Genomic DNA, 27,609 nt, shown 5'->3' with positions numbered 1-27,609 from the left:
GGTGGGAGCTACAAGCTGAGCCCCTCGTCCCACTCTGCCACTTCCTAAACACTCTGCCAAAACCAACATCTTTATTCCTAACCCCCTGCAATCTGTGTAGGGACAAGCAAGTCAGGCTAAGCTGTGCACCGAGCACACTTTTCGCTTTATATTACCCAAAGGAATGAACTGCTATTATGAAATCATTAAATTAATAACTTGGTAATATAGGCAGATATATAAAACAATCTGTTCCTAGAACAAAAGAAATTACTACGTTCCAAACATTCATAATTTAATTTAACAGTGAATTAAAGCGGCATACATAATTTCACCCTCAAAATGTCAATAGCATTATGTAAATAGAGCCCGGCGTGCTCGTGCTGACGGCGTGTGCCGGTGGTGCACGCACACGGGAGAAGGTGCCCGTACACAGGGGAACGTCCTTTAGCACCAGCCGCCAGCTGACAGGAATAGATTAGCCGCTCGCCTTTTAATTAAGGGTGTACTAAACATTCCAAGCAGTCAGCAGGACAAGGAAGGAGAGGAGATGAGAGAGGGGGCTTGGTTTCTACCCAGGTGGAGAGGGTAAAGGAGGGACCACGGGGCAGTTTGGAGATGGGATGCTAGCAAGGATGTGGATGCAGCCAGCCAGCAAGGATGCTGTGGTACCCGAGGGCCGCAGGGATGGGGATGGTGTCACGGCCCTGGTCTTGCATGCACCCACTCGCACCAGCACCGAGAAGCAATAAACCACCGTGACTCCCAGCCTGTGTCGTGCCGGCACAGCCCTTGATATTTTTTGGCTGCACCAACAGGGCTCCTCAGGGGGGAAACCAGAGCCCTTGTTGCCACCGAGCTCCTCAGACCCCATTCCTGCACCTTTTCTATTCCTGATCCATCCATCCAGAGGAAAAGAAAACCCATAACCACAGTATTCAAATTAGCCTGACTCCTATCCTGCTGATTCTTTTCTAATTATTTTCATTTGTGCTACCTAATATCTTTCCCTTTTGTTTGAAATTAATTTGCTATAATTTATGGGAACGTATTTAGATTGCTTTTGATTAAGTTTAACAAGCAGAAAAAAGTCTGCCGCATTAGACATCAAAGCAAACAAATCCGTTTTCTAGGCTCGCTTGTGTATAATTAATAAATGCTGTCACTCCTCGTACAGTAAATATATCTATTATGTTACAATAAAATATGTGTTGTAGCAATTAATACACGCAACCAAAATATGTTCTTGGTAAACCCACAAAAATCTGGGAGTAAAAGTCCTTTGTATAATATCTTGGATTCGGGGTAACTGCCCGGACTTGAGAAAATGGGAGAAGTTTTCCGTCAGAGAGGAAAGGCAAAGCACGGCACAGCTGCTGCTGCCATTGGAGCAGCGGGAACTACAGCATCGACGGAAAGTCCTGGTTATTCCTCTTAACTGCAATAACTACTAATATATTATTTTTTTTTAACTTATTAAGTAGGGCAGGGCAGGCGTCGAGGCTGAATCCTGCTCTAATCACCCCCTCCCACATTCAGCCACAGCCACAATCGGGACACAGAAATTCTGGCGTGCCACCACCTTTTGCCAGCAAAACCTCCTGTAACCCAGGCTGGCAGCTCGGGACGGGGACGGAGCATCATCCAGCTTCTCCGGGGAAGAGGCATCGGCATGAGGTTGAGAAGGCTCAGGGATGCTCAGGAAGCTGTTCCTCCTAATTGCTCTAATTGGAGGAGAAGCTGCCCTAAATACCGGTTTCGGTCCATCACTCCTAAGTAAATTTGGGGATTGAGCCCTTTGCCAGTGGTTAGGTGTCCTGTGCCACCAGATTTTGTGGGAGGAGGCAGTGGAAAATAGTAAAGATACGGGGGAATAAATAGGCTAAAGCAAAGGCAACTCCTGGAAAAGAAAAAAAGCCCCGGACAGTTGGTGCCACTTCTAAACACATTAAATATTTATGGGCCCTTGCTCATAGCTTCAAATGAGCTGTAAATTGAATGGAGGTTATTTTCTAGGTAATTAAAAATGGAGAGAGAGACGGAGGGGACTGTTTATGGGAAGCTGTAAAACCGCAGCTACCAAGAGTATTATCACTGAATTCCCCTCTGCTGTATCCCAGGCTGTTGCATCCCACTTCCATGGCATCCCTCTCCATTGCATCCCCCTCTGCCACATCTCAGGCTGTTGCATCCCAGTCAGCTACATCCTTTTCATGCACAAGGCCAATATCCACCCATTTCAAACCCCCAGACATTATCTGCCTACAGTCACCCTTCCCTATCTCCCATGTAAAACTTGGCGAGGTGAGCCAACAAACTGCTTGGGACCACTGCTGCGATTTTCCAAGTGATGCCAGAGCATCCAGAGATCAAACCACAGGGTTCATCCCACCGCAGGGCCACGGGCATCAGCTGCCTGTGCTGCAGCAGCTGGGGATGGGCTCACCTCCTGACAAACTCCTAATTCCAGGGTTCAGCAAAAACCAACAGCCCAGAGATCGTTCTCAGTAACAGCCCCCTTCCATCCCTGCACAGAGTCATTAACATCCCGCTCCACAGCAGGGCTCTAACTCAGCCTGTTATTAATGTCAGTTCTGCTGCAAAACTGTTCCTGTGCAAATTAATCCTTCAGGGAGCAGAAAGCTCCCGGGCTGTGGATGTCTGTGCACAAGATGTGCTGCCTGCACCCCAGATAGAGCAAGCGCTCCCCAGTTCGCACTCCCAACCCAGTCCCTTTGCAGAAAGTCACCCCAATGGGGCTGCGGGGGACTGAGCAGCTCAAGCAGGGGGTCCAGGCTGCACCCACCCGCATGGCAAGGCAGAGCCCACATGGCCGAGGAGGGGGAGCCAGGGGCCACGGACCGGGCTGGCAGCTGCTGTAAGTCAGCATGACAGCCCTGGCTTCAGGTCATGCCGGCTGAGAGACCGACCTTCCTCCCTGCTGAGCTCTTCTTCCTCCAGGTCACTCTTTTCCCAGCACCTCCCCACCGCCCCACCAGCCTCCGCACGCCCCTGGCGCATCTGCTGCTGCCGAATCCAGAGTTGCTGCAGATAACTCTGGTTTTCCTTTCGCTCTTGTTTTTTGCCCCATTTGGCCAGCACTGCGTTTTTTTCCATCCTTTTGCTCTGACGCAAGTGGAAGAAGTCGCAGCCCTTCCATCCCTCTGAGAAACCCCAGAGCGGAGCAGAAGCAAAACCAGATCCCTGGGCTGAGCAGAAGCAGCTTTGTGTCACATTCCCTGGCAGCACCATGCCAGGGTTTGGAGGCGATGCTGGAGGAGGCAGGACAGGGTCCAATCCCGGAGGCAGGAGCAAGGGAGGGCTTAAGGAAGGGAAGGTATAAGGATCAGATATCCCAATCTGATGACTCCTCCATCACCAGGGAAGGACCTGGTGGCACCAAGTGATCCATCTCAGCATCTTCCTGGTGCTGCCCCGCCACCCACAGAACTGCCATACTTTTCACTACAAGGGCAGAGGCTGGTGGCAGTGGTCCCTGGCTTTCAGCCCTCCACAGCACCCCTCAGAGTGCTGGGGGGACCCCAAAGCCCTACCAAAAAAGCAGGGGGGAACCTTCACAAGCTCCCCATCTGTGCATGCAGAAGCAGGGCTCCCCCTCCCTTGCTGCGTTTTGCATTTATTTCTCTCTCTAAACAGCTCAGCAGACGGTCAATCCCTTTAAAGCAACCCAAGCCACCCCTCTGAGTCCCGACACTACAGCCTTGCCACCTTCTGCAAAGTTTACTCACGCTTTTCAACCTTATGCCTGCAGCACGGGGTGGTGAGTGAAGGGGAAGCCGTGCATCTCTTTGTGTTTCCGTAGCAGGACGGAGTAATTTGGGAAGGCAACGGCTTTGCCCCTGCTATTACACTGGGATTGCTGCGGATAAATCCCAGCTGCTGCGTCCTGCCAGCTCGGAGGCAGGGGGCTGTGAATGCCCGGCCGGGGGTCGAGGACCCACACAATGACTTTTTGCTTCTTATTAATACAGGGAAACAGAGGGTGAGCAAGTGCAATTAGAAAGAAGGAACAAAAGAGGGAATGGAGGAGAAACGGGGGAAGGAAAGGAGATTAACAAACAAACAAAAATCCCCAAATCCATCAGAGCGGAGGCTACAAAACAAATTAAAGTTGTTATGGCAACTGGTGTGTGTGGGCAGCAACACACGTCTCCAAACTCATGGAATTAAAACAAGCGTCATGTTCACCAGCTAATTAAATACCGGTGGCCAAGCCCGCTGCCTTGCAGCACGGCCGGCTCGCTGCGACGCCTCCGAGCCGCCGGGGCCAGCACCATGCAACTGGGCTCTGGATCGCCCTTCGGCGCACGTGGTGGCTTCTAGACACCCGTCCTGCCGGGGTGAGCTGTGGGTTTGCTTCCTAAAAAGCTCAGCCAGCAGTTGGGTTAGGCGGGGTGAGCCACGTCAGCTCCCTGGGCACCCGCAGGGTACCCCCATGGTGCCCCCCAGCATCCCCCAGGCACAGGGAGGGTTGGGGAGCCACAGCAGGGCTGGGTGGGAAAGGCCAAGACTTGCCATCCCCATGCCTCCTCCTTCCCCGCACGCTTGGTTTTCTCCAAAAATGACCATGCAAGGTCACTGAAAGGACCCTGAGCCTGATAGAAACAGTGCAGCCCTTGTTCCTCCTGTGCCCCTGCGGGGGATCGGCCCCCTTGTCCGCACAACAAGCCGGGGGGCGGCTGCTCTGCAAAATGCTGCTTTTATGCGGGGAGGTCTGGGAAGAGGGCTCCCTGGGGCTGGGCACCCTCCCCATTTATCAGCACCCCTGCAAAACAGGGCTGCAACCAAGACACCTTAACCAGTTCACCGCCAGCCTGGGGGGTTTCCCATTCTGGCAGCACCAGCGAGCAGAGCAGCCCGTGCTCCTCCGAGGAGAGGCGACGGGGAACACGGAAGATGCTTTTAGTTGCAGCCAGTTTTCGTTCTGGCAAGACCCAGCCACAGCTTTGCCCTGCACGCAAGGAGGGTTTGCAATTCGTGCTGCAACCGCTTGTGACTTCCCAGCTCTCTGCTTAATCCTCCTTGACATCCCAGTTGCTGCTGCTTCTATAATGAATATACAGACAGGGAATTAGAAGAGCCTGCGCTTGGTTTTATTTTACCCACTGAGTCTAATTAACGTATGCAAAGATGCAGCACTCGAGCAGGCATGGAGGAATAATTCAGGAGGACACAGCTGGGCAGGAGGGAGCCCGGCGGGTGCTGAGCACCGTTGCTCCTGCACGTGCCTTGCCCTGGCCTTGGCCAATACAGCAAAACCTTGCAGCCATCTACTGCAGAGGATTTAAACAGTTTTCCCAAATTTTACAGCCCTTTAAAAAAGACTATCTCAACCCAATTAATTCCTCTACGGAACGAGCCTGCCAGTTGTCCCACCTAACTCCCCAGGGTAACGCGCCGTCTACCACGGCTGTCGGAGGATTAGTACAAGTGCATTTCAGAATTTACTTTATATAACCCGATGTAAAGCCCAGGAGCTTCTTCACATGTCTACGCATTTCTTCCTAAGGCCAAAGGTGAAACAAAAAAGCTTCGGAGGTTGCAGTTTTTCCTGATAGAAGATGAGGGGGTTGTTCTTTCAGTAGCAACCAGCAGGGCAGCTTTACCAGGGTTTAAGTCTCCTCCCATGGAAGGTTTGGTCTGTCTTGCAAAGTTACCCATCTTGGAGGAGGAGATGAAGCATTGGAGAGGTTTCCTCTTAAATCTCAAGTAGTTGCAAAGCCTTGCATCCCTCCTCCTCCCTTTTTTTTTACCTGTTACTTGCTTTTGCAGGACCGAGAGCTGCCCAGGAGCTGAGCCCTGCTGCCCTCCCAGCAAGGACCCCCAGAGCACCACGACCTCGCTGCTGCTCCCACAAGCCACGCCAGCAAACAACAGCTCATTATTAACACCAATTTTCTAGAAAGTGCTTTTTCCCCCCCCCAAGTCTGATGATACCTTAGTTTCGTACATTCATATTTTTGGTACAAACGGAAGCTATTTTTAAAAATGCCTCTGAAACACTTTTGCTTTTTTTTTTTTTTTTTTTTTTTTCCTTAATGCTCCCACCGGTTGGCATTTCCTGCAAGGAGCACAGGGAGTTTTTCAGTGCTTGAAAAGCCTGTCTGCAGAAAGCTGCCTCCAACAGACCTCATGCCAGCACTGAGCTCGATTTATAGCAGCGAGGGACGGAGCATAGGTGAATGCCCCAGGGAGGGAGAGAAACAAAAACCCTGCAAGCCAGGATGCTGAAGGTGAAATCATTAGTGGACACAAGCTTCCCATCCCCTCTGCCCCTGCCCTGTCCCCAAGTGTCCCTCGCTGCTCCCCGGGTATCTGGGGGCACAGAGCAGCTGGCTGCTCCTTTGATGGCCGGGAGCAAAGAGCTTGGAAATTTATGCACGACATTAAGCAAGATGCTTTGGTCTCTGACTAGGTTAAATTGCTTTCTATATTTAAATTGCCTGCTAGCTGGTCAGATGCAAGGCACAGCTGCAAAATGGAGACTTCCATTCAGTAAATAGAGGAGGAAATCCTAATGGACTAATCTGTTATAATTACACAATTTGCAGCAACTTTGACATTGCTTTTTGCAGGAGAGCTGAGTGGGAGAGTCGGAGGAGCCGTTGCAAAGGGCAATGCGTTGGGTGCTGGGTGACAGCCCTGGGTGAAACACAGGAGCAGCCCTCACAAATTGATGCTTACGGATGCAAACTCTTCATTTCGGCTCCCCCAGTTCCCCTGAAGTTGCAAACAAGCCAGCACAAACATTGCATTTCAGAGCACAGTGTTTCTTGTGTTGCTATTCAGAGCGAGCCCAGCTTCGCCAGGGCAGCGTTGCCTCTGGGCAAGAGCCATGACGTTTGCACCCTGGCTCTGCTGGGCTTGCTAAGAACCAGAGCACCGCTTCCCCCCCCCCCCCCCCCCCCCCCCGCCCCCAAGATGCAATGCACAGTGCAAGTGCCAAGCTGTACCCTGTAACTCTAGAGCAAGAATTAAATGCAATTTCTTCCCTGGCTCCTTTATCTAAGGAAAGGGAGGCTCACTCTGGGAAAGCTTTAGCTGTTTTCTTCAATTATTGTTTTATGCAACCTCAAAAAAAAAAAAAAAAAAGAAAGTGTTTTCAGCACTTTCTCATATCAAGGAAGTAATTGAGTCAAAATGAAGAAGAAATTATCTATGAAGTTAATTATCTAGCAGACATGTTTTACACTCAGTCATTTTTCACTACTATGCAGTAACTGGAAGCACAGACATTTTTCTTTCCTGTAATTAATGTACTCTGAATACGTTGGAGAAAGTATCAGGGGTTAGTTGTTGGGTGGAGGAGCGTGTGTTGGAGGGGAGTTATGGGCCACCCGAGCAGAGGGGAGACAGGAGCGCCAGGAAAGCGGAGCGAGCCCAGCCAGGCTGTTTGCAAGCCTGGTTTGGATGAGTCCCACACCAGCCAGAGGGATACAATCCCCCCAAACCCGGGCTGGCTTTGGGAACTGCCTGGCAGCAAGCAGAGCGAGTCTGAGGGGCCAGCACCAGGACTTCTGCTCTGACCGGGAGCTTCCCTGCGCCAGGAAAAAGGAAACCTGGAGCTCTTGCCAGCCCAGTGCGGACCAGTGCTTAAATCTGCACAAGCTGAAGCAGCCGTTTCCTTGCTGGTAGCCTGTGTGTGCACGGTAACTGGTCTTTGCTTCCAGCAAGCAGAAGCGGCTGCTGTCATCAGTCCAGAGGTTCCAAGCATCTTCCCAAGTTCGGAGGACACAAGCAGTCTTCTCGACGCCTTCCCTCCCTGTGGCCAGTTTCCACAGAGGAGATTTTTCCAGCGCTGGTGAAGGGACCCTTTCAGCCCCATCCCTGTGCAGGAGATGCCCGAGCAGAGTCATGGCCTTTGCCTCCCGGTCCTGAGTCCCCCAGTACAGGGCAGCCCAGGGTCGGTGTGCCCAGGCAGGGCACCACAGGAGGGACTCAAAGCCACTGCTGCCCTGATCCAGCAAGAGAGGCAGAGCGAGCGCCCGGCTCCACACAGAACATACATTAGAATCCCCTGTCTCCAGCTTTGCCCACCCCTGGACAGCAAAAGCAGAAGAGCATCCCCACGGCAGAGCCTTGCAACATCTCACACTCCGTGCCAGGCACGGAGACCCTCAGCAAACACCCAGTGCATCTGTTCAAAGCAGGAAAGCAAACACAAGCAAGGATGATGTGACACAAGCAAGAGTGATGTGACACAAGCAAGGATGATGTGAGTTTTGAGGAGGAAAGGGCTCCACGAGGCTCTTCCAAAGCCCCTCTGCTCTCGCCAAGCTGCAGCCAGCAGCCCAAGGGAAGGGACCGCTCCCCTCTTTTTGGCTCCAGCGGGGCTGCCTGGGTACCGGCATGTCAGAGGGGCTGGCACGGTGGCCTCGCTGCGGAAGCACATGAAATCTGCTTTAAAATAAAAAGCACTTTCCACTTCCATGAGGTCTCACAGCAGAGGTGTGACACGTGCCTCCATCCACCGCCAGCTCGGAGCCACCAGCTCTGCTCCTCTCTGCCCTGGGTGTCTGTCCCTGTGCTGGGGTCTTGCTCCAGCTGTGGATTTGCTCCTGATCATAGTCCACCTACGAAAATCATCTCTGTGCATGGAGGCTGCTGCATCCCTCAAGCAGCTCTGTGGCCTCCGGAGGAGCTTGTGCTGCACCTGCGCGACAGCAGGGTGATGCTGCAGGGAGCTACCTGGGTGCTTACCTGCATCATTTCATGCTGGAGCTGGGAGCTGCCTCACCATCCTTGCCAGCATCCCTCTCCCAAAGAAGATTGAAAAGAGAAGAAAAGCCTTGAGTGAGCTGGGAAGATTACCTACCTCCAGAGAGATGGAGCGGTGACCCCTGGCAGCAACACACAACTAGTTTCTCCCCCCGCCTTTCTCCTTGATTTAATTTATTGTTCATTTACTGCAGTAATTATATTAGGAAAGTGTGAAGCAGGACACAGGAGTCCCTCAGAGGCTGCTAATTGTTGCTGGAATGAGGCCATTCGGGTGGTAATTGAGAGAAATTCAGCCCGGGGAAAGTCTGCAGCTGACATTGCTGGGGGCAAAGCCACCTCCTTCCCTGGCCACTACAGCCCTGGGCTCGTTAGCCACCTCCTTGATCGCCTGGCCAGAGCTCGGGGTGCCACTGAAATAAACTCTCTGGTTTTGCATAGGGGAAGGTGGTGGAGCTCACTCATGCTGATAAGAAAATTTCGGGTTTATATGTGTATGTAAAGCAGAGATAAGTATATGTAAAGCAAATGCTCTGGTTTTGAGCCAGTCCTGTGAGCTTTGGGGAGTTCTTGGTCACCCCCTGAGCTCCTCGTCTCCTCGGGGATGGCCACTGCAGCTGGCCTGAGCAAGCCCAGACTCCCTTTTGCCTCCCCAGTGTCCCCAGCCCCAGCAGCACTGGGACACGGCTCATGGGGCAGAGCCCCCCTGTGCCACCCCCAAAACATCTCTCCAGCTGCTCCCCCAGACTGAAGCTGAGGGACCTGGCTTTCCTGCTTGCCTGGCATCCCACTCCCTCTAATCCTTTATATCTCTGAGGTCCCAGGAACGGTGAGAGTCTCCAGAGCTTCACTTAGAATAGTGAAGACCAGAAAATAAATCAATTCTGGTTTCCTCTCCTTGCCAGAGAGCTCACCAAGCCTCCTGCCAGCTTCCTCCTCTGGTGAGATTACCCCAGATAATGATGGGGGATTTGAGGACCTCACTGGAATTGTTCCTATTTAACAAAAGGAACCAGGTTCCTACATTTTCCTCTTTCTTTCCCTGCTGAAACAGCATCAAGAGAACTTCTGGGCTTGAGGATCAAGAGGTTTCTAAACTGGAGCATCCCAGCTCCGTGCAAAACCCCATCCCTGACCCGCAGCTCCGCTCATCACCACGTGGCCAGCAAGAAGTTATTTTTATGCCTTTAAAATTAAACACAGCACAATGGAGGCGGGGGGGGGGGGGGGGGGGGGAGGGGGGAAGTATTTCTTGTGAAGTGAAGCAGCTCGGGAAAGTTAATAAGGTAAAAGTTTCTGGTCATGGGAAATGTGGAGGTGTCAGGAGTGCCCCAAAATGATAACTTATTTAGTGGAGGGTTAAGTAAGAGGGAGGAGGAAGACACTTGCCCAACCATGCTGGCCCAGGGGCTTATTAAAGCCTAAAGGAGAACATCAAATTAATGACAGAGGGCAAAGGCACCATCACATCCTTTTTAAATCACCTCTCATGTTGGAAAAGTCTTTCCACGCCACTGCAGCAGCACTTGTCGTGAGAGACGAGCCAAAATCCAAGTGGGTTGTACCGCAGGTGACCAAACTCCAAACCGGCACACCAGAAAACTTGCTTTTACAGAAATAAGCTGCCTTTAATCCCTTTTTTTTTTTTTTTTTCCCCCTTTTTTTTGCTTCTGTAAGCAGGTCAGAGTGAAGGGAAAACCATGGAGGACGGGCACGGGTGATGGGTCCTGCAGAATCAGGCAGGGAAGGGGTCAGTGCGCACCGGGTTGTGCACCTGATGCATGTCTTAGGGTAGTTCCCAGGATTTGGGAAGCCGTGGCAGACACCTCCTTGCAACATCTTGCTTGTTTATCTGGGCTAGCAGAGGAAAAAGAGAAGGAAAATCCTGTTTGCAGGCAGTCCTGGTCCCACACGCTTTACAGCCCTCAGGTAGGTGCAAGTCCCAGAGCTGCTGGACCTCACGCTTGGCTGGGACATCTGGAAGCCGCCAGGTCCATAGAGCTTCTCAGGGCTGTGCCCACGGGTGAATTTTGCATGCTGGTTTCCGTTCCTCTGCTCACGCTGAAGCTGCAGCGAGCCAAAAACCACCAGAGCATCTCTGCTGCCCACACGCCTGTGGCCGGCACACGGGATCCACAGTTTGCATGGATGAGGGTCGCAGGGTCGCACCGGTTGGGAACGGAGCTGCCCACGTGGCCCTGGGAGAATCTGCGCAAGGTCTCCAAACATCCCTGCGGCACATGGGGTCTCTCCAAATCCAGATGAGATGAAGCTTGGCTCCGGCTGAGAGGGGCCAGAGACCCCCAGACCCACAGGGCTCCATTTGCGCTGCTCCCTCGAAAAGGAGCGTTCCCAAAACAACGCCATGCAAATTAAATCCTCGTCTACATCACGTAGCTTCTGCCAGCAAGGAAGGCAGCAATTTAGCACGCTGCATTAGCTCTGCCGCATCCTCCAGAACAATTTCCCACAGCCTCCTTCCGCCGCTTCACAAGCAGATAGCGTCTCGTCCCCTTGCCCTCCTTCCAGGAAAGGCTTTGTGTTTGGAGAGAAAGACTTAGCAAGGCTTTGGGAGGATAACTCACCAGGATTTTGCATCTCAGACTCGGCATTCCCCAGCCCCAGGATCAGCACTTCCACTTTGAAGAGCTTTGCTTTCAGCAGCTCGAGGTACAAGGCACCTGGATGAAGGCGGCATGCTTATCAGCACAGCTAATGCCTTCATCCCGAACATATGAATATTCAGCAGCTCCAGCACAATCTCTGTGCCTAAGGACCCAGCCGGGGTGGGTACAGCTGGGATTCGGGGGCTCCAGGCACGGCAGCTCCCCATCCCCACTGCAGCCAGCAGCTCCAGGCGCTGCCCAGCCTGTCCCCCCATGGGTGCTCGGCCAGGGCACAGTACTGCCAAAACAGCCACGAGGCGAGGGGGCAGCTCTTAACTCGGGGTCATCCAAAGCTCCTTGCTCTCTGCTGATGCCTCCTTAGCTGGAAACATGAGGAGCTCCAGGGAGCAGGATGGACACCTCCTGCAGATGGGCTGCGGGTACCCAGTGAGCAGCAGATGTGGCATCAGCTGCTGGATGGAGACGTTTCTCCCTCACCTTTCCTAGCAAAGGAGCTCATACTCCTCTAAGAAAAGCCTCAAGTGTTTCGAACCTTCTCAGGGAAGAAGGAAATCGAACTACCACTGAGAAGAACAAACCTGCGCTGTATTTTACAGCCTCTTTCCCAAAGAAGCACGGTCCCAGTGCTCAGGGGGTCTGTGCACCTCTGCTGACATTTCAAGCCCATGGCTGAAGCAGAAGGATGGCTGGGAGCACCCGGGGCAGGGCAGCCGGGATTTTGGCTCACCCCACGCACAAGGGACCCCAAAGCTGGCTGGAGAGCCCCTTGAACACCACCCTCCATGCCTAGATGCTTTTTTCAGTGCCAAACTGCTCAGCACATCTGGCTCTCTATTTCAGAGCTGTCATTTTCCTGGCTGTTAGAGGAGAGAATATGGTAAAGAGCAGCCTGGGTTTGCAACGCGACTCCTGCGAGAGACGTGACATGTTTATTTTCCCCGCGCCAACTTCCACATCAACTGTGTTTTCTTTTTTCCACGCTGCAAAAGGGAATATTCATCCATTCCTCCCCGATCTACCAGCACCCGCCTGCCTGCGAGCAGCCCAGCCAATCCTTCAGCTCAGCCTTCAGCATCCCCAGGTCCCCGAGATGCCCCTGAGGTCCCCGAGATGCCCCCGAGGTCCCCGAGATGCCCCTGACATCCCCTTTTTCATGGGCAGAGCTGGGTGGGCGTCAGCATTTCCACCCCCTGGCACAAGCAGTAAAGCGGAAAAAGGAAAAAAAAAAATAATAATTTGAGAAACTTGATGCTTTCTGTGACCCAAATTTCAGTGTTTCTGTTTGGTTTTAAGCACTGGCAGGTTGCTGGGGGGATGGGGAAAGTCATTAGGAAGGGGATGGTATTTTCTAAAACAAAGTGATTGCACATTAGAAAAAAAACAAACCTGCCACACGGGAACGTGTCAGCTCCTTTGAAATGTTTGCTTGTTTGCCTGTCTCCCGGAGCAAAACAGTCAGGGAATTGTTCTCAGCACTGCAGAATATTTAGGCTGACCCAAATCCCTGTGTTTTTGCAGCTGAAGGGCCCCTGCCCCACCCCCCAGGCTCGGGATGCTTGGCCAGACACGCACCCAGGCACAGGTGGATGCTCGGCGGAGCTCGGCTTTCGGTGCTGCTTCGTTCCTTGGTTGGTTGTTCTTGATTTATTTTTTTTTTCCATTATAGACATTATTAAAAAAAATAAACTTTACAATAATACATTTTTAATTTGTTGCTGCCATTTCAGCAAATTTTTTTAAAAATAAAGGAAAAAAAGGAAATTAAAAAAGCCACACTGTAGATATATATGGTTATGTATATACATACATATATGTAGGTATAGGTGAACAGTATATACATACACTATATATGTATATATAAAAGAAAGAAAACTGAGAGGAACATATAGAGGGTTCTGACCACTGACGGGCCAGATCCCATCCCAATCCAAGTTCAACTGGACAAGGATTTTTAAAAAATCAACCAAAAAAAAAAAAAGAAAAACCTCCCTCTCAAAGTGACAGATTGAAAACATCAGGACAACCTCACAACGTTTGAACAGTAGTTTCTTTTCTCTTCCATTTTAAAACTCTCGCTGACCACGGGAAAGAAAAAAAACCCAAAACCCCCAATAACAACATCAAGAGCTCCAGCGAGTTCCCTTGGAGGATGCAGAAGAGCCTCCCGACGGTGCTCCATCCCCTGGGATGCTCCGATGCGGAAACCTCACTGTCCCCGCGGCCACCCCAGCGCACCCGGGCCGATGGGTGCTGCAAATAACCTTCGCCAAAGCTCTGCTCGACATTTATTTTCCCTCCCCGGTGCCACTCTGGATTGCCTCTTGCAGGGCACATGGGGAGGTTTTGCCACGAGCCATGGGCTCCTGCTTTAGAAAAGAAACCCAACACACCGTAAAAGACAAAAAAAAAAAAAAAAAAAAAAAAGGGAAAAAAAAAAATGAAAATAGGAAGAAAACCACCAAAGTTTCCCAGCATGATGAGGGTCCTCCTGCCGCCCGGTGTGCTGAGGCTCAGCATCCCCAGGGGTTGTGAGCATTTCAGTCTCCAACACAAGGTGATCCTTCCCTTCCCCGTTGCTGCCGCAGGAACCGAAGCGAGAGCGAGCGTGCCGGTGGGCGCTCCCCGTGCACACTTGTGCACGCTTGTGTAAGCGTCCTCATCCCGCCAGCCGCTGCCTTTCTCGCCCCTCTATAACGCCAGCATCAGCAGGAGGATGGGCACAATGGGCAGGGTCCGGCCCGCCCAGTGTTGGCTGCCGCCTGCCTTCTGGTCCACAAACGTCTTCTGGTCTGGCATGATGTCTGTGGTCAGCTGGGTCTGCAGGCAAGGGGACAGCGGGGTTTCACCAGGGCTTTTTTTTGGGAAAAGCATCCAACCTTGGAAAATGCCTGTCATCACCCTTCAGGCAGTGAAGCCAGCGGTTCCCAGTCTGGCACATCCTTCCCGAGCCGTTTGCAGTGGGAAACAGCTCTGGTACCAGGACCCCCCTCCCCGTGCTCCCCCCTGCCCCAGACGTACCTCTGAGTAGCACAGGCTCTGCTCTTTGGACTTGTTTAGCTTCAGTCCATGCTCCTGGAGAGGAGAAAGGGGAAAGGCTTAGGGCAGGGATGTGCACCCGGGGCTGCTCCTGCCTGGAGTCGCACCCCAAGGTTTGGGGTCCCCAAGTTCCCCTGGGAGCTGCCGAGCTGCCCTGCGAGGGCGCGGGGCGATGCCTGCCTTACCACCCGAGGAGCAAAGAGTGAGCCCACAAGCCCAGCACAATGCAAGAAAATATGTGGGGTTTAGGTTTCCCAAAACATCATAGAATTCAATCTGTTTTCACCCCAAGTGAGCCAGGGGCAGGAGAAGCTGGGCTTGGGGCAGCTACACCGGCTCACCTTGCCCTGGGCACAGTGCTGTGCCAGGCAGGGGACGATGCCCCAAGCGAGGGAAGGGCACAGATCCCTCCCCAAGCCAGACCCCTGGGCAGTGCCCAGACCCCCAATTACCAGGGAAGGCCAGATCCTGCCGGGCACCTGGGTACCCGCACTGCATCCTGACCGAGATGCACGCACTGAGCAGGACTTTTTGCTACCCACGGGCTGCAACCGACCAACAGACCCACTGAGGGTCCAGGCCAGTGCCCCCAGTTTGCAGCAGTGCCCCGGTGTGGGTCCTACCTGGACGGAGGTGCAGGTGGTGATGACACTCGTGTCATACATGGTGTTGCTGTCGTTGATGTCATCCGGCAAGGCAGGGCTCTTCTCTGTCTTCGGTGGCAGGGTGATGGGTGGCGAGGGGTTCTTGGGGGATAGGTTCACATCGGTGCCGTTGCCGAAGGCTTGGATGGCATTTCCTGGGAGCAGGAGATGTTTATGGGGGGTTGCACCCCAGCGGTGATGGGGCAGGGTGAGGAGGGGGACGGGGATGCGCCTTACGGAGACAGGGGTTTTCCGTGAAGTCTCGGAGGAACTTCTCGCACTCCTCCTCCATGTTGCCGCTGCCTTTACAGGAGCACCAAGGTGAGATGGTGATGCTGGTGGTGCTGGCGTCAACGTAGTTGGGCGTCATGTCGAAGCCTGCTCTCGGGCGAGGAGAAGGAAGAGGGATGAGGGGCCAGGATGGGGGAGACCCTTCAGCATCCCGACCCCCCCGGCACTCACCAATGAGCCCTGCATAGGAGCCCAGGCATGCCTGGTAGTTGTCCCCGGGGCAGCTGGTCAGGGACTGGAAGGAAGCTTGGCAGTTGGTGTGGAAATCAGCCAGCCGGGACCTGGAAGCAAAGAGCAAGAGGGAGAGGGACAGGATTTCACCTCCGCTCCCGGCACGGAGCAACTCAGCAGCAAGGAGCAACGTTTGAAAAAAATAAAGGCGAGAAAAGAAGAGAAACGGGGTAGAGAGCAGAGATCTAAATGAAATCTAGACTCAGGAGGTGCAACTTCTTGCCTTGCCTCCCCAGCCCGCCGGAGGGTCACAGGTGCCATCCCACTGGGATGAGCCCCCAAGCCTGGGACCCTTGTTCCTCCATTGTTCACTGCTCCCCACCCCCCCAGCCCTCCCCAAGTGCTGCTCGCCTGGCGGAGCACACCGTAAACTTCACAACCTCATTTGGCCGCCCCGCTCCCGGCGGTCATTACATGACTGTAAAATTTCACTGCTTGTTTTTATCTCCCCCCTGAAATGTTAAAGCTTAGAGCGCAATTAAAATGCCTGAGGTTGGGGTTTACATTTTTCCTTTCTTCCTTTGAAGCTGAGAAGGGAAAAAAAAAACAAAAGGAAGGCTCGCCGAGACCCCGGGGGCTGAGATTCTCGTGCCCTGCCTGCCAGACTCAGTTCTGGGGGCAGAGCAAAGGCAGAAAGAGCAGAGATGGAGAGAACCAGAAGGACCAGGAGGAATAAAGAAGGGACAAGAGGAGCAGAGGAGCTGATTTCCACTCCTAACGCGATTACTGGCTTGGTTACCCCTTCTCATCTTCTCTTCACTGCTCAGCGTAATGCACAGAAGCAGCGCAGGGAGCGATGGAAGCACCGTTCTTTCCAGGTGTATCAGTAATCTGGCTCCACAGAGACAAACCCACGCTTCCCCTGTGATGCTCTGGGGATTTTTCTTGGGATGAACTGAATCACCAAGGTGGAAGGATAAAGAAATGGGAAGGATGTAGAAGGGGATGGGCAGATGGACCAGGTGGACAGATGGATGGGCTGCAGTTTTCCAAATTGACTCAGTCATTAGATGAGTAGACACGAGGCTGAATTGTGGCCCACACTGGATCTCAATCACAGGGAGGAAACGCCGCAAAGCAGCCAAGTTGCTGACACTGTAGATGAGACCTTGCATTTCACAACAGAAAATCTCCTCAGCTCTTTTTTTCCACACTTCATATAGAAAGAAGAATGCATACATTATTTTCTGTAGCTTCCTTTTCCTTCCTTCTTAATTAAATGTCATCTTTGTCCAACCAGTGATTGAATCATCCAACAGTACCTGCCTAAAGCCATAAAAACTGATGAAAATAAAGGATATAAATTGTCTTTTTTTTTTTTTTTTTTTTTTTTTTTTTTAAATAGGAATGATTTGTTTTCAGAAGGTTTTGATCAAATTAGACAGAGGAACAAATGAAGCAGTGATTGAATGAAGTGGAAGGGATCTGCGGCCATACCTTACATCCACCCAGCACTTTTCATCACACCAGACCTCGAGTGCACGAAGGGAGTGGGGTGCAGGTACCACCACAGCGCAGCCAGCACCGGGGAGGAGCAGCGATGCTGCTGCTGAGCCCACAGCGGTTTTGTAGGCTACGTACTGGGGAAAGGACGTAAGAGGGAATAAAGCACAGCTGCTCAGGACTGGACCCAAGCACTGGATGCTCCATGCGGGAATGCAGTGGTTTCCTGGAGATTTTCACTGTTTCCAGCCATCTGCGACTGGGGCTTTTTCCAGGTCATGGGGTTTCACAGCCACCGACGCAGTCGCCTTCTGCGGAGCGGCTGAGCCTCCTCTGGGGACCCCTCAGTCCTCTGGGGACCCCAGCATCACCCCACAGCGAGCATCGCAGCCGAGCTAGGGGTTGGCAAGAGCCACCCATGCCCTTAGTACCTTCTTTCTGCTGTTTCCTGCAGTTGGGTGTGCAGGTCGCACTCTGGTTTCGCCTGCTGACGGGCTGCCAGTGGCATGAACTGGATTATTTTCCCACTTATACCAGCTGCCTGACCCACTTACAGCCTCCCAACAGGCTGTACATTTCCAGGGCAAGGTCAGCCTCTTCATCTGGGTTATTCAAGCACTCCTGATGAGAAGACAGGACTCCTGGGCACCGCTGTGTTCTTCTACACATTGGATGCTAATAAATAGCAGTAACGCAACTGGCATCGCCTCAGGGAGAGACGTAGCCGAGGGGTGTGTGGGGCGGCTGCTCCATGACACGGGCAGGGAGGATGGGCTTGGGCTAAAGTGCTGATTTCAGGGAAAAAAGGGGATTCTGCAGCTCTTCCTGCGGCATGTGTGAGACAAGGAGCAAACTTGCTCCGTCTCCTTCCTGAAAAAACCCTCACCCATCCCAGGAGCATGTTATTTTCACCAGCCCCACGTTTCTTTTCCTCCCTAGTGATTTAGTACATGAGGAAGGACACACACCCCCTCAGTGCCCACAGCACAGAGAGGGAGGCTGGGGGCTCCAATCCTGCGCTCACTCCCAGGATCGATGCTCAGCTTGCAGCACACCGTCTCCCTCGCTGGAGCTGTGCACGAAGCCCAGCGCGTGCACAAAAGCTTTGCCAGGGGACATCTGCAGTGCTCAGCAGCCAAAGCAGCTCAAGGTCAGGGGTGCTGCTCCCCACTCGCAAGGTGGGAGCAGGAGGGAGAGCCTGGGGGGGAGGGGGTATGGCAGAGCAGCAGAGCTCCAGCTCCACTCCCTTCACACATTCCCCATCGCAGGAAGGTATTTGGACTCCCTCCTCCTCCCCTCCACGGGAGATAAATAAAGTTTGCGACAGCATTTCCCCTCTCCCCAAATCAGAGGTGAAGGCACGTCAATTGTCTTAAAGAACTGTGGCAAGTTCATCACCGAGCGCCACGAAAATTTGTCACGCTGCTCCCCGGAGCTCTGCTCCTGGCTTGTAGCATCCTCTAAGGCAAATGTTATTCTTTTCATAATACATGACAAGCCAGCTGGTAATCTTTCCAGAATATCCAAGCCAGATGTCACTCTTTCCGTTGTATACAATGAGTATGCAGTCGCTGGATGAAACTAACTGCCAGGAATAAACCTTACTGGAGCTGGCCCATAGCTTCTCAGATTTCTGCTTTTAAGTGCCCCGGCAAAAAAAAAAAAAAAAAAAAAAGAGAGGGTGCCAAGTCTATCTTAGCAGAAACAGGAGGAATTGGTGCCAAACAGCTGGCTGGCAGCTCGAGGCAGCAGGTGGGTCTGGCTGGTCTCTGCCTGCAAAGGCCAGACCCAGACTGGGAAGAGCTGGGCTGGCAGCTGGGTCAGGGATGGAGGGATGGGGAAGGAGGACGGCAGCACGGGGAGCTGCAGAGCGCAGCCTTGGCCAGCACATTATTTTCCTGAAAGGCCTCCAAGGGGGGGAAAAAGGAAAAAGAAAAAAAAAGGGTGAAAGAGGGATTAACAAAAATTAATTCTATATATACACTTATATATCATATCCCAAACCCGCTCCAAGTGCTGCTTTTCAAAGTCTGGCATTTCCAAGCTGTTTCTCTTTGATGCATCTAGAAAAGGAGTTTGATTTTTGCTGAAAATGTGTTTGATTTGGGGTGAACAAGACCAAGGGGAGGCAGCCCCAAGGTTCTGGGGGTTTTAGTATTTCTCTTTCTCCCTGCCCAACTCCAGGCACCTCCCAGGGTACCTGCAGTGCACCCATATGTACATCCCTGGTGCATATACCTCGTGTTTAGGGGACGTCGTGCATCACTGGAGGGAGCATCCCACCAGCTCCCGGCTGATACCTCATCTCCCAGCCTTGTTATCGCACAGCAATTCAGAATCACCTTGCCAGCACCAGCGAGACCCCCTCACTCTGACATTAAAAGTTACCTGCACAGCAAAGGCTTTTTATTTTGTGGGGTTTTTTTCCCCCCCTGCTTGTTGGTGCGTTGCAATTTATAAGCAGAAAAATCCCCAGAACAGATGCAAGGTGCCTAATTGGGTGCTAATTGTTCCCATCACCACACGCCTATGAGAAGTCCAAGCCCGGCGCTGGTAATAACTCACTACCCATCAAAGCGAACTGTATCAGGCTCCTGAATATTTCATGCAGAAAATGTCCAAGATGCGGAGATTACTCAAGACATGTTTTTCACAGGCAATTTACAGGGACCAAGGAAAAATGGTTTTAATAGACACGAGCATTGAGAAGCGGCTCAGAAACGCGCCTCTCCCCCCCTGCAGAGCAGTGGATGTTCAAGAAGCTGCGACAACATGCAAAAACTCAGCAAGACATAAAAAACCCACGGGCCCGCTGGGCATCCTCCTCCCTACACTCACTCTGCCAGCTCGTCCTGCTGGAGATGAATGCTTTCGAAGCCAGGAGATGCAGAGATAAAAAAATTAGCCTCAAACACCAAGAACAGTGGCCAGGTAATTCAAAGAGCCCTGGGGATGGGGATCAGCTAAAAAAAAAAATAGAGAGAAGCTGAGGCAGAGCTCCACTTTTCTGGATGACCCTCTACCAAAGCTAGTAAACAATTCACAGAGGGGAAAGAAAAGATCAATGGAAATACCTGTTTGATCCAGGAAAAGTTATCTGCCTCCTCTGCAGACCAAGTGACCTATTCTGGTATAAGCCAGGAGGGTTTTATTCCTGCTTTTAGTGAAAACTGTATCCCTGCTGTAGCACAGCATCTCTCTGTGGGATGGGCACTGGTCCCCATCCCAAAGCTGCCCCCCACCCCGGGAGGCGGGGGCAGCAGGAAAGAGGAAAAAACAGAATGAGCCAGAGAGAAGCAGAAGAAAAATCCCCAAATTAGAGTAAGCAGAGCTAAGCCAGCAAGAGGAAAAAAAAACATGAGGACAAACAGACAACGGACCAACTGGTAAGTTAGGAGTCGTTGATTAAGAACTTTAGTTATCCATATGTATTTTTAGGACATCACATTTTGATTCATCACAGATAAAAGCAGTTAAAAGACTTTTTTTTTTTTTTTTTTTTTTTTTTTCTTGTATCCTCTTGCCTATGCTCAAACCCTATCATTACCCGGTAAGAGAAGGGAAGAATTAAACGCACGCATCATTTGATTTTAATTGAAGGACTGTTCTATTTCATTGAACTGCTAACTAAGCCGAACAGGAGATTGTGTTTACATAAGCAAACCCCGAGTCAGTATAGACTTGCTGTCACATTAAGTCAATACTTATGAAGGCTCTCTATTTAATTATTCAGTGTGAATTGACTTATTACTGTGTTAAGAGCGCGGCTAGCCCTGAGCAAGGTGGCCACAGAGCTGAGCGGTCCCTTCCAGCTGCCTTTGCAGATGGGTGCCCACAGGGTCCTGGGGGACAGGTACTCGGGGGGTGCTGCCCCACTGGCCCTCTCCCTCTGTGCCCCCGTAACGGGAAGCCAAAGCCACCATCCTTTGCAGATCTGCTAACTTCAGGTCGGATTTGGAGGCTTCCCTCAGCAGGTTATTGCAGCCCCAATCGCCCAGCCTTGGTGCAGCCACCCACCCTGGGCACCTGTCAGGTGCCCTGTCCCCCTCCAGCCTCAAGCACTGCTCCTCTCTACCAGCACCCACAGCGTCTGTTAAATCCAGGAGCATTTTTTCCTCCTCCTTCTTCTTCCCAGACAGCTATCTGGACAGCCGAGCAGCACTTCAGAGCTTCTCTCATTACACGATGTAATGAGAAAGTTGAGCTGCTGCTCCGCTGTTTATCAAGGAAACATCCATTATAGATGGCATTTTTGTCTGTGCTAAACAAAAGGCGTGAAGACGAGGACGTGGGTTAAAAAAAAGTTTTGTTCCCGTGTTTGGTATTTAATCAGCAATCCAGCTTGGATCCGTTCCTTCCCTCGCACGCACCCCGAGCCAAGCCTCACTGGTGGGTCCCTGGGTAATGAAGCAAGCCTTCCCCTCCCCCAGGTATCGCTCCTGAATTAGCATCCCAACCCCAGCCGAAGAGAGATGGTTTCTGCTGTGCAGAACGGCATCTCACCAATGCACGCAGGCACAGGGGTCCTGCGAGGGGCTGGGCAGTGTCCGTCCCCCTCCCAGCCGCAAATGTGCTGAAAACGGGGAGAAAAGTCAGGCAAATGAAACATCACCCTGCTTTTGGATGCTGAGGAGCTACAGCCAGTGGAGGCTGGGAAATTCTTCAGCACCAGCATCACTGAAGCATATAAGACCAGATTATTTGTGTTCCCGACTTGCTGATGCAAGATGAAAAATACAGCAAACTGCAGCTGCTGAAATCAGCTCTTTTCTCCCCTTTCCTTCCCTTTCCCCTTAGCTGAGGTTAGTGTTTTGCAAAAGGTTTTTATATTCTTGGAGCTAAAACCTGTCCATTGCAATCAGACACAAAGCTCGGGGAGTTTGTCAGGCTCCTCTGTTGTGCCGGGAAAAGCTTCCTGGCACGAAAAGCTTCACAAATTGCAGCGATCTGAGCCCGATTGCTCCTGCTCTCACAGCCGGGAGCTGGAGAAGGGGCTTGGAGCTGGAGCATCGCACCAGGGATTTTTAGCAGCCTCACAGGTCAAGACCATTTGAACTGCTTCGTCTAGAGCAAAAGGCAGGATTTTAGCCCAGAATAACCCAGATTCTGCACCCCACTCCCGGCAAGGGAAAGGCACAGGCTGAGCGCTTGCCCCCACCAGGACATGAGCCCACGCAGGGATGCACAGGAGCTCGGGGGCCACATGGGCTGTGGGGACCCCCAGGTGATCCAGCCCCTGCTCTATGCCAGGATGGTGCCCACTGGTTAAAATACCCCAGCCCAAAGCATTCAGGAGCCAGCCACCTGCAGAACGCTCTTGGCCACAACAGAAGAGCTGGTGGCTTTTATCTCCCCACCTTTGTGACCACTGAGGGGACAGGGGCTGGTGTTCAACGTCCATTTAACCATCAGCCCTATGCAGCTGGAAAGCAGCTGCAGAAAGCTGTGAAAGCTTCCAGAATTTTCATCAGTTTGCCATGCTGGACCATTAATTTGCCCTCTCCTCCAACTCTTCTGCTTTTGGGAAGGAAGCCATGCGACCTCAGGGTGGGCCGCATCCTGCAGGAGCAGCAGCCCCTATGAGGGGCAGCCCCCTGCACCCAGCTCAGCACCGACCACAGCGAGATGGCAGCAAATATCTCCCAGCAAAGTCCTATCTGGGTAGAGAGGGCTTTGCCGTTCATTAAGCGTTCAGCCAGGAGGCTTAATTACGCTCGCAGCCCGTGCGGGAGCATTATCTCATCTCCTGTCACCGCTGGGTTTCGGAGCAGCTTGCCGATCTGCTTCGGAGTTCAATGCCCTTGCCAGTCCCGCGTGCAGATAAGGAGGACGAGCATCCATCTGCGATGCCGGTGCGATAAGCGTAAGCACCGTCACGGATGGGAAATCCCACGGCAGACCCCAGCCTTGCCTTGCCTGCAGGCAGGGGCTGGGGATGACAGGACCAGGACGTGGAGGGGTTTGATGCTCAGTTGCTCCTGGGGGGAGGCTGGTGGGTGCAGATGCCACGGGAAGGAGGACAAAGCCTGCACTCTCTATTTATACCCATTCCCGGCACCTGGTGATGATCTTGGCAGAGGCTGCCTGTCAATGCTTCGTTATTTATAAACACAGAGGGCCTTGGAGAGGCTGGAGAGAGAGGAGATGCCCCTCCCTTCCCCCAGCACCAGGCAGCCCTGGCAGATCACCCCGTACCTGCAAAACAAGGCCAGAACCGCTCAGCAACGGGGATGTCAGACCACCAAGCCCACCCTGCCCCGCACATGGATGCCAACCTCACCAGGCTTTACAGGAGAGTGGCACGAGCTGCTCCCCCCGAGCTGGGCCAGCAGCATCCCAAGGGGTGCTGGAGTGATGTACTAGAGTCTGATGATGCTCCACACCCTACCTGCTCTAGGGGAACCTGCTTTAGCAGGGGATTGGACTAGATGATCTCCAGAGAGCCCTTCCAACCCCGAGCGTCCTGTGGCTCTGTGGGTGCAGCGCTGTCTGCACAGTGGCTCCAAGCACCGAGGCCGCAGCAGGTGCCTCTGCATCACCACTGAATGAGACCCCCTTCCACCAAGCCAAATCCACTCTAAATACCTCTGGCACCTCTGCATTGGTCAAAAGCCTCTGATGAAGAACAAAGAGCAGCTGCTGGTGGAGTCTGCATTACCCACGGGGTGGTTAGCCTAGATTTCATCCAGCTCCCGAGCCTGTGCTTTCCAGGCTCACTAGGAGTTCTCAGCCTGGAGCAGCTGGGAAATGCCAAGAACGTGCATGGAAGAGGAGATGAGGTTGTGGGAGAAGGGTTCAGCTGGCAGGTAAGTCCATGCCCACCTCTAAGCTGGGAAACTGGACCCGCAGCAGTGGGAGCTACAACTCCCTGCCCGTGCCTGGGGCCACTGGGCAGCCAGGCAGCTGATGTCGAGCAGCCAGGGCAGCCAGCACTCAGCCAAGACTCTTGACAACGACGGTTTTCCTTGACCAGCTCTCCTCCACACCCTTCCCCCATGGGCCAGGGGACATGACGCCCATGTGTGCATCAGGCACAGGGTGAAGGGCCATTCCTTCATCCCCAGGGAAGAGGTACCAGCAGGAGATCTCCAGATGGAGATGGGGATGGGGGGAACAGCAGCAAGGAGCATAAACTGCAGCCAGCATGTGTGTCCAGGGACAGCACAGTGCACACGCCGCCCCTGCTAGAAGGCTCTGCCAGAGCCCTCTCCATCCCAAAAGCCAGGGAGAAAAAAGCCAGACCCTCTCTCACTTGCAAGGCAACATCAATAGAGAAAAAAAATCTTATTTTTTCCCCCCTCAGCTCAGGTGCCGGGCACAGCTTACCCCAGGTAGGTCACCACTTCGAGACACTTTTGCAGCTGCAAACACAAGGAGATCAAGTGAGCTGCTGGAGCACAGCAGCATCTCGGAGTATCCCCGGGTGCGGGCTCCCCACCGCAGGCTTGTACCCCAGTGCCACAGCCTGGATAATGTGACTGGTTTTAACAGGGGGTTTGGAGCAAACCCGCCTGCCCGAGCCTTGGGGAACGCTGCTAGAGCCCCCCAGGGCAGAGCTGTAGGAAGCAGATGGGATGGGACCTTTTGCAAGCCCAGATCCAAGGAGTGCATCCATGCACAGCCCCGCAACGCTGCACCACGGGGAGGAAACAGTCGAGGTTAAGGCAAAACTCTGCAAGCCAATGCCCACAGCTGGATGCTTCAAAAAATGCTGGATTTGGGCACTTTGCAGAGCCCCCAGCTGGGGCTGCCTCTCCCCAGCCAGTCAGCATCCACGCTGCTGCCAGAAAAACACATTTCCAACTTGGAGCAAACACCCAAAGCAGCTGCCACATGCTTCCCCCTTTGCTGCTTCACCTCTTTCTGGCAGAATTTCATTTCATGCAGGAATAGGCTTATAATTAATTCTCGGCAGCTCCGTGGCCTCTCTGGCCCTCCCCAACATGCTGCTAATGCAGGTTATTCCCCTCCACGAGCGGATGCATCCGCAGCATCTAATGTCTGAGCAAGCATCAGGCCTGCCGACGGAGAGGTGCTACCATTAATTTGGCCGCGACTCGGCGCAGCTCTGGTATCTTTTATTCATAGACATTGGCTTATTGTATTACTTTTTGATAAAAAGCCACATTCCTACGTTTCAAACACATTCACTTGCAGCCAGAGGAAGACCTGAAGCGGTGTTATTTATTTATTTCGCCACCAGGCTCTGGGAAACTCCATCACCTTGATGGCAAAAAGACCCTCCTTCTCATGGGAAACATATTCTTTATGAGGCTGATCCAGCCCCTGGAGGGTGACAGGAGTTTTTTTGCCATATGAATAATGAGTTTCATAACGGAACAAAAGCCTGCTCTCCCGACTTTGCTTCGCAATGGGGAAAAGAGTGGGTTTCACCAGCCATGGAGTCTCGCTGGGGATGCTGAAGGCACGCTAAGGGATTTTGCTGTTTGCAGGGCACGGGTGCCCCCACTGCCGCAGCACCTTTTGCACATTCACCCCACACACACCGCGTGGGGAGACGGAGCGGTCCTGGGTGGGCAACAGAGCCAGCACGGTCCCCAGGGACTCAGCTCCACTGTTCACAGCAGAGAGGCAGCTCCATCCCCACTGCTCTGATTCTGCCCCACGTCTCTATCCCACACCGAGCACTGCTGGAAGGTATCACCCCCACCGCAGCCTCCCTGGCCAAGCACGGGGAAAGGCAGAGCACTGGTTTTGCACTGGGGGTTTCAGAGCAGATCAGACCTCAGGATGGGGTGGGGGTCTTGGCTGGCAGCCCCAATGCTTGCAAACCACACGCAGCCCTGCACAAAGCCACAGGTTCACTCCAGAGCAAGGGAGACTGACCTCGTGGCCACGTCCTACCCCACAAACCTCTCCAAGAGTAGCCAAAACCTGCTCACTCGGCCCCATTCCACGCACAGAATACAGCTGTTACTGGAGAAGACCACGCGGCACTGGGAAGATGCAACCACTAAACTTGGAATAGGGTCATGCAAAAAAAGCGCGCTACAATCCCGGCCATGGCCCCACGCAAATCCCCCTCTACAGTCTGCAGGTCATCCCCACGGCACTGGGAAGCGCTGGGAGAAGCCCACGCAGAGCCCTTACCGGCAGAGGTGATCCGTCCGGCACGTGTTGCGCAGATCCAGGCAGTTGGGCTTCTCCTTGTCCTCGTAGGAGCAGGAGGGGACGATGGTTTGCCTCCGGCGCTCGGCACAAGCCTGGTCCTTGCAGGAGCAGAAGAGGAGACGGTAGGTGTATTCACTGGGGACACGGTCGAAGAACTGGCGCAGAGCCTTGTGGCATTTCCTCCGGCTGCAGTGCTCGGTGGCCGAGATCTCCTTGCTGCAAGTGGAGATGTAGCCTGAGCGCAGGCGCTTGCAGTTGTCATTCAGGTTACAGGCTTTGGCCGCGTCGAGGCAGTGGTTGCTTTTGGAGTTGGTGGCAGGGTCCATTCCTGCCCGGAACGCAAGAGGGAGAAGGGGTGAGCGTGGCATTGAGGGATGGGGAGATGCCCTCAACCTAGGGAGGTGCTATGGGGAAGGGGGTTGGCATCGGCATCACCCCCTGGCATCTCCAGCACAACCTGTCCCTGCTGGCAGTGGGGAGGGGGCTGGATGCACCTCTGCAGTTGCCTCCCGCTTCATCCCCATCCCCTTGCACAATTTAGAGGTTCTCCAGCACAGAAAGAGTTAATGCACACCGATTGCAGCCATGGGGGGAAGGGACAGGACACCGGTCAAACAGTCTTCAGTGCATAATTCATGCCATGAATTTGCAATATTTTTTTTTCCTTGTCAATTATTCAAAGAATAATTGTTAATTATTCAGCCTGCTCCAAAGCAGAATAATCTGCTGAGCTGCACAAGGCACCCTGGCCCCCACATCCAAAACTGGGGCTCCCCAAAACTGGATCACCCCCCAGCTATCCTCCCCAGGGCTGAGCACTACCCAGGCAAGGACAAGGCTGCCACCGGAGCCAGGTATGGGTGGGATCCCACCCCCGCCCTGTCAGCAAACAAACAGGGAGAGGATGGACAAAGCCAAACCAACACACGGGACCAAATGCTGAATTTTGTTGCTTTTCTGTTTTGTTTTGTTTTTTTTTTTTGCCAAAATGATGGATCACCCTCCACAGCCCAGGTGCTATTTTAGAAGCCACCTGACTGGACCAGCCACCTAATCCCTAAATTCCTCCCCAGCCTGTGGATTCCTCCATTGTATCCCAGCTTCCACCAGCAAAGATGAACAGCAGCATCAAGGAGGGCTTCCTAACAGGGGTATTTGTAGGGCCCTGCTAATTAGCAAATGGCAAGCAGCTGCCTGGGTGAGCATCGTCCTCCACCTCCCCAGCTGCCCAGGGGCTGAGCAGTGTTTTGGGGTGCTGTTCGCAGCACGGGACCCAACTTTGTCTCGTTTTCCCACAATCTTAAACAACTCAGCGTGAGCCTCGGAGCTGGGAGCTGCCAGCACAGCTCTGCCTACGTTCAGGGGTCCTGCTTAAAAAGTAAAGCTGGAAGCCCATGTCCCACTGCCCTTGGGGGGTGTTTGGAGCTACTGGGGGCTCGCTGCCCCCAGTCCTGACATGTGCTGTGATGACCGTGGGGTCCCTGCAG

At 53.0% G+C, this 27,609-nt stretch overlaps 1 protein-coding gene across 3 annotated transcripts in view; it reads right to left on the bottom strand.

Annotated features, from left to right (window-relative positions):
* Positions 1–9,938: 9,938 nt before the first annotated feature.
* GFRA2 (GDNF family receptor alpha 2) overlaps positions 9,939–27,609 on the bottom strand; it is a 30,991-nt gene continuing 13,320 nt past the window's right edge. The window contains exons 4-9 of one of the 3 annotated variants that reach the window (XM_080370377.1): positions 26,102–26,450; positions 15,488–15,597; positions 15,263–15,403; positions 15,005–15,180; positions 14,364–14,417; positions 9,939–14,162 (exon numbers count right to left, since the gene is read on the bottom strand). In XM_080370377.1, the coding sequence (XP_080226503.1) occupies positions 14,034–14,162; positions 14,364–14,417; positions 15,005–15,180; positions 15,263–15,403; positions 15,488–15,597; positions 26,102–26,450 (959 nt within the window). In that variant the 3' untranslated portion in view covers positions 9,939–14,033. Of the gene's footprint in view, positions 14,163–14,323; positions 15,181–15,262; positions 15,598–26,101; positions 26,451–27,609 lie in introns of those variants that run through there. The other 2 variants (XM_080370376.1, XM_080370375.1) reach the window with 2 other exon arrangements.

This window comes from Falco punctatus, assembly GCF_963210335.1.
Source record: "Falco punctatus genome assembly, chromosome: 20".
NCBI lineage: Eukaryota > Metazoa > Chordata > Aves > Falconiformes > Falconidae > Falco > Falco punctatus.
Note: the sequence above shows the minus strand (reverse complement) of the source record. Positions and strands in the feature narration are given on the sequence as shown.